Raw genomic sequence first — 17670 nt, forward strand, 5'->3', positions numbered from 1 at the left:
TATTTATTCTCTTAAAGCATGAAGCTTAAAAAAAAAGAAAATTAAAAATCAAGTTTTCAGATACATCATTAACTTTTTTGTTTCTTTTTCTTCCCAATGGAATGTAAACTGGCTACTTAAGCCAGGAATATTTTAGTACAGTGTTACTAACACTTTCTGGAGTACTAATCATGTCTTTCGTCTATTTTGACTGCAGGAATTGCTTAAGCTTTTGTAGCTCAATGCATACTGTTTCAGTTCATCAGAACATGTTCTAATTATGACCATAAAAGCGTCTGTGTTCTGTTTTCCACCCTTTGTGTTGATATTTGGTTGTATACACTGGAAGATACTTTTGTCATCTGCTTTGAGTTCTGTAAAGCTCAAGTTTTGTGAATCTAGAGGTCCTGTGAATAGATCAGTTGTCCTCTTGCTTTCTAAATCTGGTGCTCAGATTCTAAATCAGTTCAGCCACCTCTTCCTGTCTCGAATAGGAAGGTATTTATATTCCCAGGCAAAGCTGCAGGACTAGCGGAAGCACTGTACTGATGTAACAGGAGCTTCTCATGGATTTAGAAGTCTAAATTCTGGTATCTGTTTAAAAAAGATTAACATTACCATCTTTGTGGCTCAGCTGATACAAAGTAAGAGTTGTTAATTGAACTATTGACCTGCTCTGATTACCATAAGCAAGTTTCAAGAAATTCTCTGTGTACATGAGAGTGGTTGTAATCACTGGCATGATCTCCTGTTAGCCTAGAAACATTTTTGATTAGCAATATTGAAAAATGACACACTCATGCAGCCAGTGCTGGATTCCTTGATACTTTATGAGGAAAAAAAGAGCTGGAAAGAGATGTTGCTATATATGTTTCCTTTTTCTTTGGTGTCTCAGATAGAGTCAGCAGATGCGTGCCTAATCCTTGCCAATAAATACTGCGCTGACCCAGATGCTGAAGATGCCTCCAATATTATGAGGTAAACTCCATCGTTTTAAATAGGTTTTTGGTTCTTAACTGTGATTAGCTAATTTCATATCTGATCTGTTGCACTTAAAGAACATTGTAGGTTGTTTTGGTTTTTTTTTTAGAGGACAAATTAAAAGATCCTCACAAAAGTCCAGAGGTGAGACTACCCTAAATTCCTACCTCAGCTGTTTAGTCTATCTGCTTTAGAGTGTGTCAAAAGAGACACTTGGAGCACAGGCTTTGGTACTCTTAGTCATTTTGCAGGACCTCGGGTTTGAGTATTCCTAGCTGAACGCAGAGAGGAAAGGGAACGCAGTTGGGTTGTTGCAACAATACGTGACAAGAGCGTGTGCACTGCACCGGCTGCTGTCAGAGGTGGGGCAGAAGCACCTTCAGCACTTCATTCCCCACTGCTCCTTGGTGGATTTGCTCCTACAAGTAATGCACTGCTCAGGGGATACCAAAGTATGCAAGGGAGTTGTCTCCTGTCTCCATCCTGCTTTTTTTACGCTGAAGACCAGTCATTGCTTGGTTTGATTGACAAGGCATTTACCACATTAGGGACTACCAGATCTCCTCCTGCTTTCCTCCTTACAGTCTCTGAAGGAAGGAGATGAAACAGTCAGTCTGTAGATGGCAGCTAGAGTTACAACAAACCTAAGCCATTCCATTTTTGTTTTGTTCATACAATCCTAGTTTTAATGGGACCAGCCTCCTGTGTAAAGTTAAAATCTCAGTCAATGATTGATTAAAAGTTCTCTAGTATTGGATTAGCCGGTGCTATAAACAAATTTTCCTGGCTTGTCAGATGTTTGCGTGCTGTGTATAGAAGGAAGGGGAGAAATAAAAAATGCTACTAAAATTGCTCTTCTGGAAAACTACCACTGTGTGCAAGAGATGTAGTTATCTGAGAAAGACACAAGGCTAAAATATACCTAGTTTCATTTTACAAACATGGGTTGAGTTGCAATGCAAGAAACTTTATTTTGACAGTGATTGCGTAAATACATTAAAAATATTTCAGCAGCAGATTGGTGCATTCTTAATACATTTTCATGTAATAAAATTTCATGTAATAAAATGCAAAATTTTTAATGTGAGAGAGGAATTCTCTTGTGTTTTCTCACAATATAATTCAAAAAAATGAATGTTTAATTAAGCAATTCAGCAAGAAATGGAAAATTAGAAGAAAGACCTGTTAAAATAATGCAAATTTTTCTTATTTCCTGTTCTAGCTTTGTTATACTTAAAAGCACAAGCCAAACGAGTAGTTTTCAAGATACGTGCTACAAAACACCAATGTGAACATTATGGCATTTGGTCTTATGAGACTGATGATTCCATAATAAGTCAGATATTTTTTCGTTGTTTTATCATCTTTTTCTACCTTTAGTTTTTATATACAAATTTTTTTTTTTGAGCTGTTCATCTCTTTAATTTTGCTTAATTTTTTTTTAATAGCACATATCAATTCATGCATTTCGCAAACATTTTTCTTTCCAGTCACTTACAATCTGTACACAGTTGAGAATATCTTAGATTCATTGAGTAACTTAGAATGTAGAAAATGTTTAGATTATGAAAGTAGCCCCATATTTTATGAATTCAGCATTCAGATACCAGTTTTTATATTGATCTTTGGATTAATCCATAAAAAGTATGATTAATTTGTATGTGTAACTTAAAAGCATTATTCAAAGTGTTTAGATATGATGAATGTCTATCAGCCATAAATAAATAATATGTGATGGGGCAGAAAGAAAGTAATTTTTTCAGACATTTATCGTTAGGAAACTTGATCAATTATGTTGATTGAAAGACGCAAAGATAATCATTGAGCATGATGGCATAATTCCAACTGTATTGTTTTCCTAACAGAATGAGTATCTGAGCAGAGCTGCCAAAACAAGTCTCTTTTTCTGCAAACTCCGTAAGAGCAGACCATTCAACTGAATAATTCCTGAGGTTTATTGCTCTCTAGTACTGGCCATTAATTCTTAGTTTGACTATGTGTAAATATTGCGTAGGTCTGCCATCAATCAGTTTGCTTTACAGGCAGATGAATAGGGGGGAACAGTTTTAATTGTGGGACTTGACAACACAGTAAAGCAGAGGTATTTGGATGCATTATCCAAATACCCTATCAGTCATAAGTTATTTTAATAGGTTTTCCTTTTCGTTTTAGAGTTATTTCAATAAAGAATTATCATCCGAAGATAAGGATTATCACTCAGATGTTGCAGTACCACAATAAGGTAATGTGATGGCCAGTGTTTCTTCTCAGAGTTTTTTGCTACATTACATTCACTCATACATAATTTTTCTAGTTCCATTAACAGCAAGCATTTTTCTTTCCAAACTAAAACATCTTCATAAACCTTGGCATGTAATCTAGTTACTAAGTAATTTAGTTTTATTTATATATGCAAGGGACTCTATCAAAATCTTGACATTTATTAATTGCCTAGGATCTATTTCTCAAAGCTGCAGTGTCCATAGTTGCTATTGATTCCAGATGACCTTTCACCACTTAGTTTCTATAAGTTTTGCTCTAATTGTTGCATTGGAGGTTATTGTGATTTTTGATTCTGGTGTGACAATGAAGACCTGAAATTTTCAAGCAGCAGCTCCAAACTAAGTAAAATTACATGGTTTTTTATATAAAACATAGCTCAGTTGTTGAACTTGGTACTAAAAATATTAAGTTAAAAATTACAATCCACTTTGGAAAGGAATATGAAAAAAATTTTTGCCAGTAAATTTGTGACCTTTAAACACAATGAAGTAAATTTATTCAATTCTGAGATGTGGAAATCCATGAACTCCTGACTAACAGGATTAGGAGGAGTATATCAGATAACACAGTATTCACACGTGCTTCTTTTATTATTTCTGAAAGAATCAACCACTGCCCACTGTTTGAGAAAAAGCTTGACTGTGTAAACCTTCATTCAATAAAATACACAATAAATCTGGTACTAAGAAGGTTTGATAACTCCGTAACCTGTTGATAGAACAAGAGCAATTACTGTTGCTTCTTATGTCCTCTTCCTGTATGTTATGGAAGAAACCTGTCTTTTTATAGACTAAAACCAAGGTGTTTCTCTGCTTTATAAAGGTTCAGAGGAGATTTTTTAAATCCTGCAGTTTGTTTGGTATTCCAATGGTTGTCTCTTCAAGAACAGCTTTTATCAATGTGCTGAACTGTGGTATTAATTTAGGAATGGAACCAAGGATGAAAGACTGTGTTTCCTTGTATCTATGCAAATGTAGAAGTTATATGTCAGAGAAAATCCAGCAGTTATGCCAATAGCTGAACAATATTTATTTTTTTATATATATTTAAATAATACATATAAATATATATATATATTAAAAAATATATATTTTTCACCTAAATGATCAGTTTCAATAATGCAGGTGTGTCTTGCTCAGTTATTTTCTTCATTCTATCCTTATAAATGGCATTCTTAGAAAAAAGTTTGGATTTCCACTGTCAAGTACTCTGCTTCACGGTGGAAGAAATGAAATAGAAAAGACAGAAGATGTTGTATACCTTTTTAGATTATAGTATCCTTTAAAGGTTGCAGCTTCACATAAGTTGTAATCTAAGTTGTATTCGCTTCCTGTATATTATGTGTGTTCCTTATCAGACAGTAGCTCAAAATGCTCTAAAAGGAACATGCAGAAGGTAAGGAGAGATTTACAATATTCTGCTTGTTCGGGTGTGAGGATGGACCTGACAGTGTCACAGCCAGCATGTCCTGAGAAATGTGAGATTTTATCTCTAGTTAGGTAAGAGTGGAACGTTTCTTAGCATAGAATTAAGCTCTGAAACACTTGAAGTGCTTCTGCCTACTCAGAAAAAGTCAAGGCATTGATAGAGAAAATCACTGCTATCTTCTCCAACACCACACTGCATTTGAGGAGGTATTTCTGGATCTTCACCTGTGGGATATTTTGTTTGTTTGTTTTCCAGGCCCATCTACTAAATATCCCAAGCTGGAACTGGAAAGAAGGGGATGATGCAATCTGTCTTGCTGAGCTGAAGCTGGGTTTCATAGCCCAGAGCTGCCTGGCACCGGGCCTTTCAACAATGTTAGCCAACCTCTTCTCTATGAGGTCATTCATAAAGGTAATGCCTTGTCTCATTAAAACCTATTCGTCTGCAATTCAGGTTGTCAAAAACTGGAGTAGAGAACATGACTCAAATGTTGAACAGATAGAAAGACATTGATAGATTTTGTAACACACACAAAAAAAAAAACCACCAACACACACTTCCATGCAACAGGTTTTTGCTGAAAATTGGGCAATAAGCCAGGTTCTGTCAAGTTATATTTTATTTTTATTTTTATTCAGCACATGTCTGGCCTTTACACCTTTTCCAAACCATCATCCATTTCCAGGGAGATATTTCTGGCATTTTGTGGTTTTGCTTGATTTTAGATAAACCACATGTTTATCTATGAGAAAAGTTGCTGCTGTTAAAACAAAAATATGATTTATATAAGTCCCATATAGCAACAAAGTGCCCAGAAGAAGGGACTGGTCATTTTGGTCTTTTACATCAGGTAACTAGTGGACCTCTGACTGTAAGTAAATAAGGAACATGTGTTAGCACTGAAGCCCAAACTTCCCACAACATCATTGATGTATTTGTTTCTCCTCAGTCTAAGAGCTCTTTTGGAATTAGATTGCAAAATTTTAACCCAGTTATTCCTAGACTTCTGCGGCAGCTGTACTGGTTCACTGGACCAAGGCCTCAATTGCAGCAATCAGTGCATCCTTCCTGGTGCCTTTCTGGGGCACTGATTCCAAACATAAAGGGTGGGCAGTTTCCAATGTCAGGGTTGTTATTAATGGGGTGGGAAACACTGGAGTAAAAGGTAGGCCATGGTCCACTTCAAGTCCGTTGTGCAAGTAAGCAAAAAATAAAAATAAAAATACCCTAATGTCCTCAGATGGCAAAGCCAGGACTGTTCTCTTAGAGATGTATATGTTGGTGCAGGACAGTGAGTGTTTATTTGCTTCTTATAAACTCCTGACACTATTATAAAGGTATCCTTAGAAGACAGCAGGCAAATATGTGTCAAAATATTTCATACTATTGCATTTAATAAAAAAAAGCCAGAAACAACTCTAGGCTCTGCACTTTACTGCCTGAGGTTACAATATCTTCATCTTTATTCATCTTTATTCATGTTCTGAAAAAAAACCCCAACTGAAAGAAACAGAAAAAAGAAAGTAATTTTACTTCAGCAAACCTGGAAACTATCTGTGACTCATCAGCATATGGCCAGTTGGATATTAATCCTTTCTACCTATATCCCAGAAGAAAACTGTATCTCTTGTGAACATCATTCTCCTTTCCAGCCAGTTTGGTCACTCTCACTTTTGCCTGCTGTGGTAATTCAAGACTCGCAGGAGTCTCAAACATTTGTAACAGTCACACTAAGGTATGCAAATTACTGAGGCAGCCTGGTGTATGAACTTGGTTTTGGCATCAGAGTACATGTGAAAATTTTTCTCACCTTCTGTCTTTCCAAAATCAGAAGGGGTGATCTTTCTCCTAAGGCAATCCAAATATATGGGTATCCTCAGAAGCCTCAGTCTTAATTCAAGTTATTTTAATACTGATTTTAAACAGTGAGAAAATGGAGAGAGTCACAAAATGATAAAGTGTAAAAATGACTGACTATGGGGGAGCCGTACTAGAAACACACACATTTATGGCCTGGATTTTTAGCTAAAAACATTTAAAGAAGTCAAAACCTGGAAAGGTACAGGTACTGTGTTTCCAGAAGACATATCTAACTACTTCTGTCATTATCTTAGCCACCTACGTTTTTTTATTTTGTAAGATATTCTTATAATAGTTTGTCCTTGTTTGAAAGACCGTTGTCTGCTAAGGAAGGCAGGAGCCCCCCTTGGAATGGCGGATGCGACCCCCCTTCCCTCCAAGTTATTATAATTTTGAAATCAAGGGGGTTTTAGGCAAAGATGTGGGAAATAGGAATAACAGTTCTTTACTGTTATATATCTATATGTGTATAACCAGTCAAACAAACAGCAATAACCATGGCAGTACCAGCAAACAATCACAAACCCAGTGCCAGCCTTCTCGGCTGTCGGGCCCTTTCCCCTCGGGTGCAGTTCCGCTCGCAGCCGGCAGGGGCGCTGGCGGCTCCCGGTGAGCAGGGCAGGTGCGATGGTTCCCCCGCGGCTGCAGGGGGCGCTCCGGAGCGAGCTCGGGGAGCACGCGGCACTGGCGGCCTGGGATCCCGGGAAGGGATGGGACAAAGGCTTCACAAACCCCTGGGCAGCCGATCCCGGTGTTCGGCCGGACCCTCGGGAACAGCAGGCTGGAACGGCAGGGACGAGCACAAATCCCGGGTGGCAGACGAGGTGTATCCAAACGGGGAACCCCCCGGAGGTCTGGGCAGGCAGGGCGAGCAGGGCTACAACGCAGCAAAGGCTCGAAGCGACTGCGGGGCAGGGCGGCCACAGCCCGGCTCCCAGCGGGGCAGGGAATGAGGGCTTTGGAATCCCGGGGCTTCTCCAGCAGAAGGAAAAGCAGCCGAAGAAAGAAGCCTCTCTCTCTGTCCAAACACCGGGACTGACTGACCACACACCCAGGTGAAACAAAAGACTAGCCAGATGCACCCCACCTCAATGGCTAGCTCTTTTTTTTTTTTTTTCTTAAGTACCCAGCCATTTGTCCCCCTAGCAACATGCATGCAGAAAATTCCTTTAACAGAAAAAAACCAAAAAAAAAAAAACCAAAAAAAAACCAAAGACCAAAACAAAACAACCAAGAAAACAGAAAAAAAACCCAAAAAACCCCAAAAAAACAAACCGGGAGAGGTCCCAAAACCCCAACATAGTTCCAGTACAGTTACAGATTGGATCTCATTGATAAACAGTTTTAAGGTGAAGGCTCAGCTTTGCAAGGCATTACTCAAATTACATCTGAGTATTTCTCTGTACACAGAATAAGCATAAAAATAGCAATGAATTTGATTTGGAGGAAGCCGTCATTGTCAGTTTTGCTCTTGTGTCTGATTGTATATAGTTATAAACAGAGTAGTGTGAAGACCTGCCTTAACTTGTGTGACTTCAAATGTCATCTTCACATGGCACTGGGAGGAAAAAATGCCATAATATAGTGCATTAAAATTGCAATACTCGGTTAGTACTGGTTAAAAGTATGTTTTCCACTTAACTAGGAGTGAATTTTCTAGGCAAGTAAAATGTTCATCTTCGCTTCCAAAGATCTCTGACTAATTTAAAATCTGAAGCCAAATAAATTAAAAGAATTGAGACACATTTCTTTATGTGAATCCACCTCTTTTGGTGATAACAAAAGGTTTGTTTATTTAGCCGAAAGGATGTTCTTTCTCATGTCTGTCTCACTCTAAAAGCTTGAAAAAGAAAACTTACTGAATAGTGGCTATGAATCAGCAGTGCATTGTAGGAGAGCAGCTACATTGGTTAGAAAAGCTAAAGAGGACTCTATTGAAGAGAAATATGTCCATTCCCTAAAAGAGCCTTCATCCCTTTTCATTAAGAACATTGAATTTTAATACTGTCAGACCTTCATAAATTCCTGGGGTAAACATTATTAGTGGAGTCTCTCAACAGTCAGGAGGTCGCCAGGAAAATGTACGGAAACTTCTGTATTTTTTAATGAAAGCTTGAAATGCGTGTTTGTTCCGCCTCCATAGTGTGATTAGAAAGTGATTTAATGTGCCATAAATGTTTGGTCAGTCAAACACAAACGAACATGATTGACGGTGACATTGCACACATTTAACTCATTATGCCTTACTTTACGGCAAAATTATTTGTGTAAACAGTCTGCTCAGTGTTAGAAGTAAAACAAACTAAGAAACCTCAAAATATTGTATTTATTCCTAATATTTTCCTTTTGGTTTTAGCAATGTAGCATCGTACTGAATCTTTTATACTCTTTTTGGCACCAAACTGAACAAAAATGAAATCAGCTTGAAGAGATTAATGTTCTGTAAACACTTAAAGACAAATAGATTGCACCAAACTATATGCTAAGGGAAAAAGCCTCACCAAAATTTACACCTGTAAACTGTATTTTAATAGTCCAGTCTTCTTATAGCATGGACTGTTACCATTGTATTAGTAAAGGAATTTGGACTCTTTATTAACTTGCGCAGTCTCAGAAACAGATGAAAATACTGTACTGTACTGCAATTTCTGTATTGTTTGGACTAACAAGTGCATACCAGAAGTCTATCCGTATGAAAAACATTGCAAAAAGCAGATAAATGGAATAATAGAGGTGATCAAATTTCGTCCCTGTATGCAATCCTACAAGCCAATATAAGTTAGTATTGTTGTGTAAATTAATAAAATGTGGGATGTGGTACTCGAGTGTAACACAAGTCCACAGCCAAATTAGTTTTGTCTTTGCTCTGTAGGTAAGACAGCCAGTACACCTCATTCCAGATCTGAAAATTATCTAGAGCTGTCTCTATTATCCTCTAAGCTATTTTGAGAGCAGGAATGTTTTGTGTGCTCTTTTGGCAGCTTTTGCACACATCTACACATATGCAATACCACTTGATGTTCCTTTCTAGTCCAGGTTGAGAGACATAATAAAGCCACACACATTTACATTGTTTGGGTGCTTTCCTACACTGATGGAACACATCAACTTTTTGCTATTTATTTTTGACCACCTAGGCAGCCTTGGACTGTTTTAAAGTGTGGCACTCAGTATGAACAGTGAATTCCTTGACATATAGAAGGGATTTAAAAGGGGGGTGAGAAGGAAATGCAATGTCTCAATTTATTGTGAGGTTCTTCAGGAAGCTGCATAAACTGATTACATGATCCTCCTCACAGGACCTAGACCAAATATTAAATGTAGCTCTTTATCAAATACGTTTCTTTTCAAAGATCATGTGAAGATCTTCCTGACTGTAATGTTTTTAATCATTGATTCTAGGAATTAGAACCTGTAAAACCTGTCGTGGTTTAAAACTGTTTGCTGTGTACACCTAGTATCAGTTCTTGTGATAAGAGTATATTTGCCTTGGGCTAAAGTCTACCATGGGACTGCATTTTCAGTCAATCATTTGAACAGATCAACACCAGTCTATCTTTTGCCTCAGAACTGGATAGACATCTTGCCCTGTTTTGTAAATTGGAAACTATTAGAAGTAGAGCCTGTATGCTTTTTGGTTCAAATCCATCAAGGCCAGCATCTAAAAAAGAATTTGATGTCATTATATTTCAAGAATACTCTCTCTGCCTTGACACACTACAAAAGTCTGCATTAGAATTAATAAGGAAAGGTGCATAAATCTAATTTGAAATTAGAACTAATCCTAATTAGCATATTTAATGTTTTATAAAATATACTCTTTTTGTACAAATTTTAAAAATCATCCTTGCATACAGAAAGCTGTGGAAATAGTTGACTGAGATTGTAAAGCCTTCATAGTACTAAGGATATTTGTTAGCTTTGATTTCAGCAGACAATGGAATTGAGTAAAGAGGTAGTTGATAATTTGTAATACTTAAGGAAATGCAATTGTAAGACTGTGAATGTAAGAAGCTTCACTCTGTGATACGACCATAAGAACTGCTTTCAGCCAATTACTTCTCTGTCAGCTTTAGATATCCATATGTAAAGGCATAACAAAAGTAGACATTTACACAAGCAATTTGGGTGGACTGAAAGGGCGTTATAGGTGAATGGGAGGAAATGTTTAAACTATATTGCTTTCAATATACACTTCCTTTTCAACTGCCAATCAAGAATATTAAAGATCATATTGAGTTACGACAAGGGATTATGGCTTTAACCATAAAGGCAGAAGGCAGGATTGGATTAGATGTTAGGATGAAACTGTTTATTGTGAGGGTGGTGAGGCACTGGAACAGGTTGCCCAGAGAAGTTGTGGTTGCCTTATACCTGGAAGTGTCCAAGGCCAGTTGGATGGGGCTCTGAGCAACCTGGTCTAGTGGAAGGTGTCTCTGCCCACAGCAGGGGGGTTGGAATGAGACAGTTTTTCAGGTCCCTTCCAACCCAAACCATTCTATTATTCTATGGGTACTTTCTTTTCACTCTTACCTATGTTAGAGAAATACAATGCTGTGGAGAAGAGAATTGTAACATTAAACATCCTCAAAGGCTTTGTCCTGTTTTGTGCTCTTTCCGTGGTGGTGATGACCTGATCTTATTCAATGCTAAGGAGCAGACTTTACATCTGCTTTCACTGTGCTATAAAGGACTTTAAATTTTGTTACTTCCTTAATATTTTTAAAGACACTCCGCTGTCCTTTCCCTTGCAAAATGCAATGAAAAGTCCTAGGTCACACTGCAACTCTAGCATTTGTTCTCTGTTTTGATGGTGATACTTAGATCTTGGCAGAAGAGATTATATAGCATGATCTGGTTCAGAGACACTCAATCTCTTTCATGTAACTATTTATGGCATTACACTGAAAAACAAATGCTATGGGCAAGATAGATCATTTGGAGCTACGGAGCTCTTGGTAATTACACTGCTGGGTGTAGGGCTAGGTGTATTAAAGGTTTTCATTTTCTCCTGACAATACTAATGGTTGTGCTTGCAAGAGCTACATAATTTTATCATCTCTGTCACCATGTCTCACTAGGAATTGATTATATTATGTAAATATATTTTCTGATAACAATATTGTATCTATATACAAGATAGAGGAGAGCAGAGGAGTATCATGGCTTAAAAAAAGATACAGATGAAAATTACATTTCTTCTCTTGGGATGCACTATGTAATTTTCCAGCTATTCTTCATATAGGCTATTGAAGCAGTGGGTAATTTATTTTATGACTATCCAGGAGACAGAATTGCAGTGTGACTTAGTCATGGAGAGATAATAATCTAGTTTACAGTACTAGAGAGGAATCTGGAAGATATAGATTCAAGTTCTTGTGGTAGTATGGCAGCTTCTGGATCAGGTCCAACAGTAACCTAAACTTTAAAATATCATCACAAAGGCTTAAAGTAGTCAAGAGCATAATGACTCCTAAGGCATTTTTCCTCACTTTAAGCATTTTGAAATTAGTATGCTATTGACATGGATTATGGATGGAGCTGATCTGTGGAACCTTACTCTCTTAAAACTTAGAGTAAGGACTCAAGAAAATAGAAACAAAACACTGAATACTGATGGTTCTTAATAGTAATTTCATTTCTAGCAGATCAGCAGGTACTGCCTTTCAAAAGATACCAGGCAGGTGACCATCTGTCTCTTTGAAATCACAGAGAAAATGTCATGGTTCAGGTGGAGATAAAACGGAAAGGTCATCTTTAGTTGACAGTTATGATCATCTTATGATAACATAGCATCCCAAATATCAGCAATTCTTTAAACTCAATAATCAACATTTCATGGTATCCTAACAAAGCATATCTTAAACACTCCAATCACTTAATGAAGTTTAATTTAGTCCTAATTGATATCTTGAGATACTTGAGCTTGATCACTGCTTTGCAAATGTTTGGTTTTTTCCAGTCCTTTCTTGGTCCTTGACTAAGGGTGAGTATTTAACTATAGATCTGATCTGGAGTTCCTCCCTCCAAATCAAAACCATCTGCCTAAAGAAAAGAAAGCAAGGGAAGAAAGTAGAAAGGGAGACACGTAATGTATTTGTATATTTCTTCCAGCCCCAGGTGGTGTCAATCTAAGAAAAAACCACAAAATAGACCATAAGTTACAAACATGCCCTTGCTATCATTACTCTTATTTTTTTACAAAGCCTGCACTTTATCTGTCTTCTGTATATAGAGTTGCTGATCAGCAACATTTGCAAGCTTCCTATAGATAAAAGGGTTATAAAAAATGTGATATGGCGTCTCTGTGTGTGGTGGGGAATAACACAATGCAAATCCCTTTTACCATCCCACATGGCCTCTGAATGGTGAAACAATTTCTGTGGAAGAAATTTCTCCTGATTGTTTGCAGCCCACTTGTCAGGCTCTATATGATTTGGAACATCTCCATATTGCAATTTATTCTTGCAGTTGTTTACATCTCCATAGCTAAAGTAACTGATTATTTGGCAGCCTGTCAACAGGGGAAGGGAATAAAACAACAACAAAAAAAACAACCAGAAAACCAAAACCAACCAACCAAAAAAAACCCAAACCACTAAACCGCACAAAACACCCCAAAGAAAACAAAAAAAGAGGAAAAAAATCATTTTAACTTACATTTCACCAGGTTTCTTAACAAGTTTCCAATCTTCCTGTTCTTTAGAGCATTTTTTTGAAAGAGTGCCTTTTGACAAGTTTAACATGAGTAAAAGATTGATGAATCCCAAATTAATACTCAGCCTGTAGGATAAAAATGCAAACTTATCTAAAATACTATAGAAAGTCCTGTCAAAATAGCTCTGGAATACTGAAATTTGAAAACTTGAAATTTTTTGATCCAAGAAAATCATAGACTCACAGAATATCTTGAGTTTGAAGGGACCTACAAGGATCATTGAGTCCAACTCCTGGCTCTGCACAGGACACCCCAAGAGTCACACCCTGTGCCTGAGAGCATTGTCCAAACACTGCTTGAGCTCTGCCAGGCTGGTGCTGTGACCACTTCCCTGGGGAGCTGTTCCAGTGCCCAACCACCCTCTGGGTGAAGAAGCTTTTCCTGGTATCCAACCTAAACCTCCCTGGCTCAGCTTCAGGCCATTTCCTTGGGTCCTGTCAGCAGAGATCAGTGCCTGTCCCTCCTCTTCCCCTCACGAGGAAGCTGTAGCTGCAATGGGATCTCCCCTCAGTCTCCTGCAGGATGAGCAGGCCAAGTGGTCTCATCCGCTCCTCATACGGCTTCTCCTCAAGACCCTTCACCACCTTCATTGTCCTCCTCTGGATGCTCTCTAACACTTTAAAGTCTTTTTTTATATTGTGGTGCTGCAGACTTCCCCCAGGACTTGAGTGAGGTCGCCCCAGAGCAGAGCAGGACAGTCCCATCCCTTGCCCAGCTGGCGATGCCTCCCCAACAAAGGCTGAGAAAGCTGGGGCTGTTCAGCCTGAAGAGAAGGTTGTGTGGAGACCTCGTAGCAATCTTCCAGTATCTGAAGGGGGCTACAGGGAAACCAGAGAGGGATTCTTTTTATGAACTGTAGTGATAGGACAACAAGTAGTAGGTAAGAACTGAAAGAAATTTAGGCTAGATATTAGGAAGAAATTCTTTACTGTGAGAGTGGTTAAACACTGAGACAGGTTGCCCAGGGAGGTTGTGGATGCCCCAGTTCAGGCAGTGTTCAAGGCCAAATTGGATAAGGCCTTAAGCAGCCTGGGCTAGTGGGAGGTGTCCTTCCCCTGGTGGGGAGGTTTGGGATTAGGTGATCTTTAGGGTCCCTTCCAAGCCTTTACATTCTGTGATTCTGCTGTTTTAAAAAAGAGGAAATCACGAAACTTTTTTCCTCATGCTCTCTATGAACCTGCTTTCACCGCATGCTCAATGTGCTTGACGAGAATTCAGTGTATGATTTTTGCATAGGATACTTGATTTACTGACTACAGGGATTCGGTTTTGGGGTTTTTTTTCAGCATTCTAGAAAGCCCCTTAAAAATAAGCGATGTTAATTGCCATAACAGTGTACTGACTTATGTGATAAAATCTGAATCATATTTAAGCAGTTGTTTGTACATTTTAAAGAAGGCTGTCACTTTTACTCAGAACTCTGCATCTGTTTCTTTGGTTTTAGATTGAGGAGGATACGTGGCAGAAATACTACCTGGAAGGAGTTGCAAATGAAATGTATACGGAATATCTGTCTAGTGCCTTTGTTGGTTTGTCCTTCCCTGCAGTTTGTGAGTAAGTAGAAATACATTTAATATACAGAAGTAGTTCCCTTCTTGCAAGAGAAATCTAATTTTTTAGCAGGAGACCTTTTCACTCTGCTAAAGTCCTAATATTGCTATATCGGATGGTGTCTAATAAAATAAACATTAAAGCAATCACTGCATGGAAGTATCTGAAACACTGTAATGCCTGGTTTCAGTAGAGATTTGTAATTAAGTGATTGTAAATAAAAGCATAAATGTTTTTGGTATTGAACAAACTCATCATCAATCTCTTTAAATTGAGTTATTTACTCAAAAGCTGTATCCTGTTATTTTTTCTAATGATTCCTATTCTTTGAATAGTGGTGGTCAGTATCAGCATCTTGGCTTGTGTTCCATTCCAAGGAAACCATTAATTCAACAGATGTCATGGAGTCATATAAGCAGTGTGGCACCCAGAGCTCTGTGGAAGTGGTTACAAACCACTTGCAACAAGTGAAATACGTCAGAGAAGATATGTCAATTCAGTTGAAAGAAGCATAGAGTACATAACCATAGCAGAAGCCATGCAATAACTTCATTTCTGGAGACTGAAAAATGCCTATATTTATCCCAGAATGGGTCAGTGTATGAGAGATTTGTATGCATAAGGTTTGTTTGATGAATACTTTGGCCACATAATCAGGTTAGTTTGGCACTCTCGTATTTCCTCATTGGTTGGCATTGCTCTTCATTCCAGTCATACTGGAAGGTCACCACAAGGGCTGTGGACAACTTTTGCTAGGGGCTATGGAAATGCTTAAAAAGAAACAGACCCTACTTTGATGAGCTTGGTGTCAAACTAGTGAATGTAGAAAAACTTCTGTAGACTCCATTCTTACAGGAGGAAATAGATGAAGAAGTAGAATACCATCTTCTTATATAAAGGAGGATGAGTATGCTTTTACTCCTAACTTCTCGCACCTTTCCCAATTTTTACAGGAGCATAAACATGGCATCAGAAGGAGGGGAAAACAACTGTTAGACAAATATTATCCATTTAGAAATTGTCTGGGATGTAGCTGTGACAGAGCCCAGTGTTCAATTTCCTGGTAAAATTAAGGGGTTCTCACTCCATCCTTCTACTGTGTCAGCCAAACTGTGCCAAGTTTACTGAGGGGAAAAGTTTTTCCTATGGCTACAAAAATTTATGTGGATTTCTTGAAATGGGAAATCTCATATTTCAGAAATGTATATTCAGAATGAATTGTAGTTCGTACTGTTAGCACTAGGTACAGTCATGAAAATTAAATCTCCATGCCAAACAATTTCCAAATGTGTCAAGTTTCTATATGAGTTTGTAGGAAGATTTGACTGAGACTGTATTTGACATGAAGCTGGCATTCATTTATCTGTGCTGGTAGAATGGAGATAATCAATAAAGAAAGGATGCTTATTGAGATTTAGAAAGATTTCTAAACTTTGGAGCTCTCCTCAAGCATTTGGGTATCTGAAACATTAGCAAACTGTTTGCTAGTTTAAGTAAAACAAAAAGTTTTATCTCAAAATTTCCGGCATACTAATAGCTCTATTAAGAGCACATTGAAAAGTAAATGTAGTGTTACTTATTAATGAGTTTGGTGCATAGGTATTTTCATTACTGTAAGAATTGACTGCTTAATTTCCAGAAGAAGCAATGACAGCAAAAAGTCTATTGCATTGGTTTGTGAAGGGGAAATTGAAGCAGCGGATAAGCTTAGTGTATTCAGCTACCCGTAAAATATACAGACTTTGAGAATGGATTTTGTAGTGTAGCTTTTAAATTCATGCAGTCAATGACATTTTAAAAGTCTGAAATTAAATGAAATGTTCTGCTTCCTCAGGTTATTTGTCATAAATGCAAGTCTAGGAATGTGATTCTTTTGTAAATAGGCTGCCAGACAGTCTGGATAACAAAGAGCATGCTGAGACAGTGAGGATGGGAAACTCAATATTGCTGAAGAATTTCAAGCTTTTGATGTCAACACTAGGGGGAAGAATTAGATGGAAACAGAAGTTAATATCAGTCTGCCAGTTCTATTTATAACTCCGTGTGTGTACTGTGTAAACATATTCCAACCAATATATTTTCAATATGTGAATGTAATTCCTAACATTCTGTGCCCTTGGGTATTGCTGGACCAGCTGTGGATGATGTTGATTGAAGATAAACGAACCAAACTGTCCCGCACTAGTGCTGAGTCTTGTAATATTTAGTAACGTAAGGCTAACCTTACCTTAGGTTCCAGGCCTACCATTCTCTACCCCAAAATTTACCAGCGCATCTCTAGATTGACACTTGGCCGACCAGTGGGAACAGCCACCTGTACATGTGTGATGTTGGTTGTGAAAAGGGACTGACTCTTGGCCTCTTCTCTTCCTGCAGACTGGTGTTTGCGAAACTGAAGCTGTTAATGATAGCCATAGAGTACAAGTCGGAAAAACGCGAAAGCAGGTACGTCCAATGCCTCCAACTGTGGAAGTTCTGGAATGCACTGTCAAGAATTTTGCCTGCTTTTTTTTCAGAATGAACATAGCTATTCTTTGAAACATTTCAGAATATATTTAGCATGCCATTGCATTGCAGCATTTCATGTAGTACTGAAAGGCACTTGTTTCTGCCCTCTTCCTCCCTGAAATTAATCCAAGTCAGAAAGTTTAGTAGAAGGTGCAGTAGTACTTATGTCCCATCTCCAGAAGTGATTCTACTTATGGAAAAGCTTACAATATTTTTTTCTGTAGTGTATCTCTTTTAATCAAAGGTCCAGCTTACTCTACTGAAACCAGAAAAGTGGAAATCAGATGCAATATCAAAATTCATTATGGCTATGTGTATTCTCAAAATACAAATTTAATTTAAATTAGTTTGGGAGAACCAAT

At 37.9% G+C, this 17670-nt stretch overlaps 1 protein-coding gene across 12 annotated transcripts in view; it reads left to right on the forward strand.

Annotated features, from left to right (window-relative positions):
• Positions 1 to 17670, forward strand: part of KCNMA1 (potassium calcium-activated channel subfamily M alpha 1) — a 439539-nt gene that overhangs the window by 303548 nt on the left and 118321 nt on the right. For all 12 annotated transcript variants that reach the window (XM_082286462.1, XM_082286463.1, XM_082286461.1 and 9 more), the window contains 5 exons: positions 875 to 957; positions 3133 to 3202; positions 4927 to 5082; positions 14694 to 14803; positions 17177 to 17245. In XM_082286462.1, coding sequence (XP_082142588.1) covers positions 875 to 957; positions 3133 to 3202; positions 4927 to 5082; positions 14694 to 14803; positions 17177 to 17245 — 488 coding nt within the window. The remainder of the gene's footprint in view (positions 1 to 874; positions 958 to 3132; positions 3203 to 4926; positions 5083 to 14693; positions 14804 to 17176; positions 17246 to 17670) is intronic.

Source organism: Coloeus monedula (genome assembly GCF_965178545.1).
Source record: "Coloeus monedula genome assembly, chromosome: 8".
Classification (NCBI taxonomy): Eukaryota; Metazoa; Chordata; class Aves; order Passeriformes; family Corvidae; genus Coloeus; species Coloeus monedula.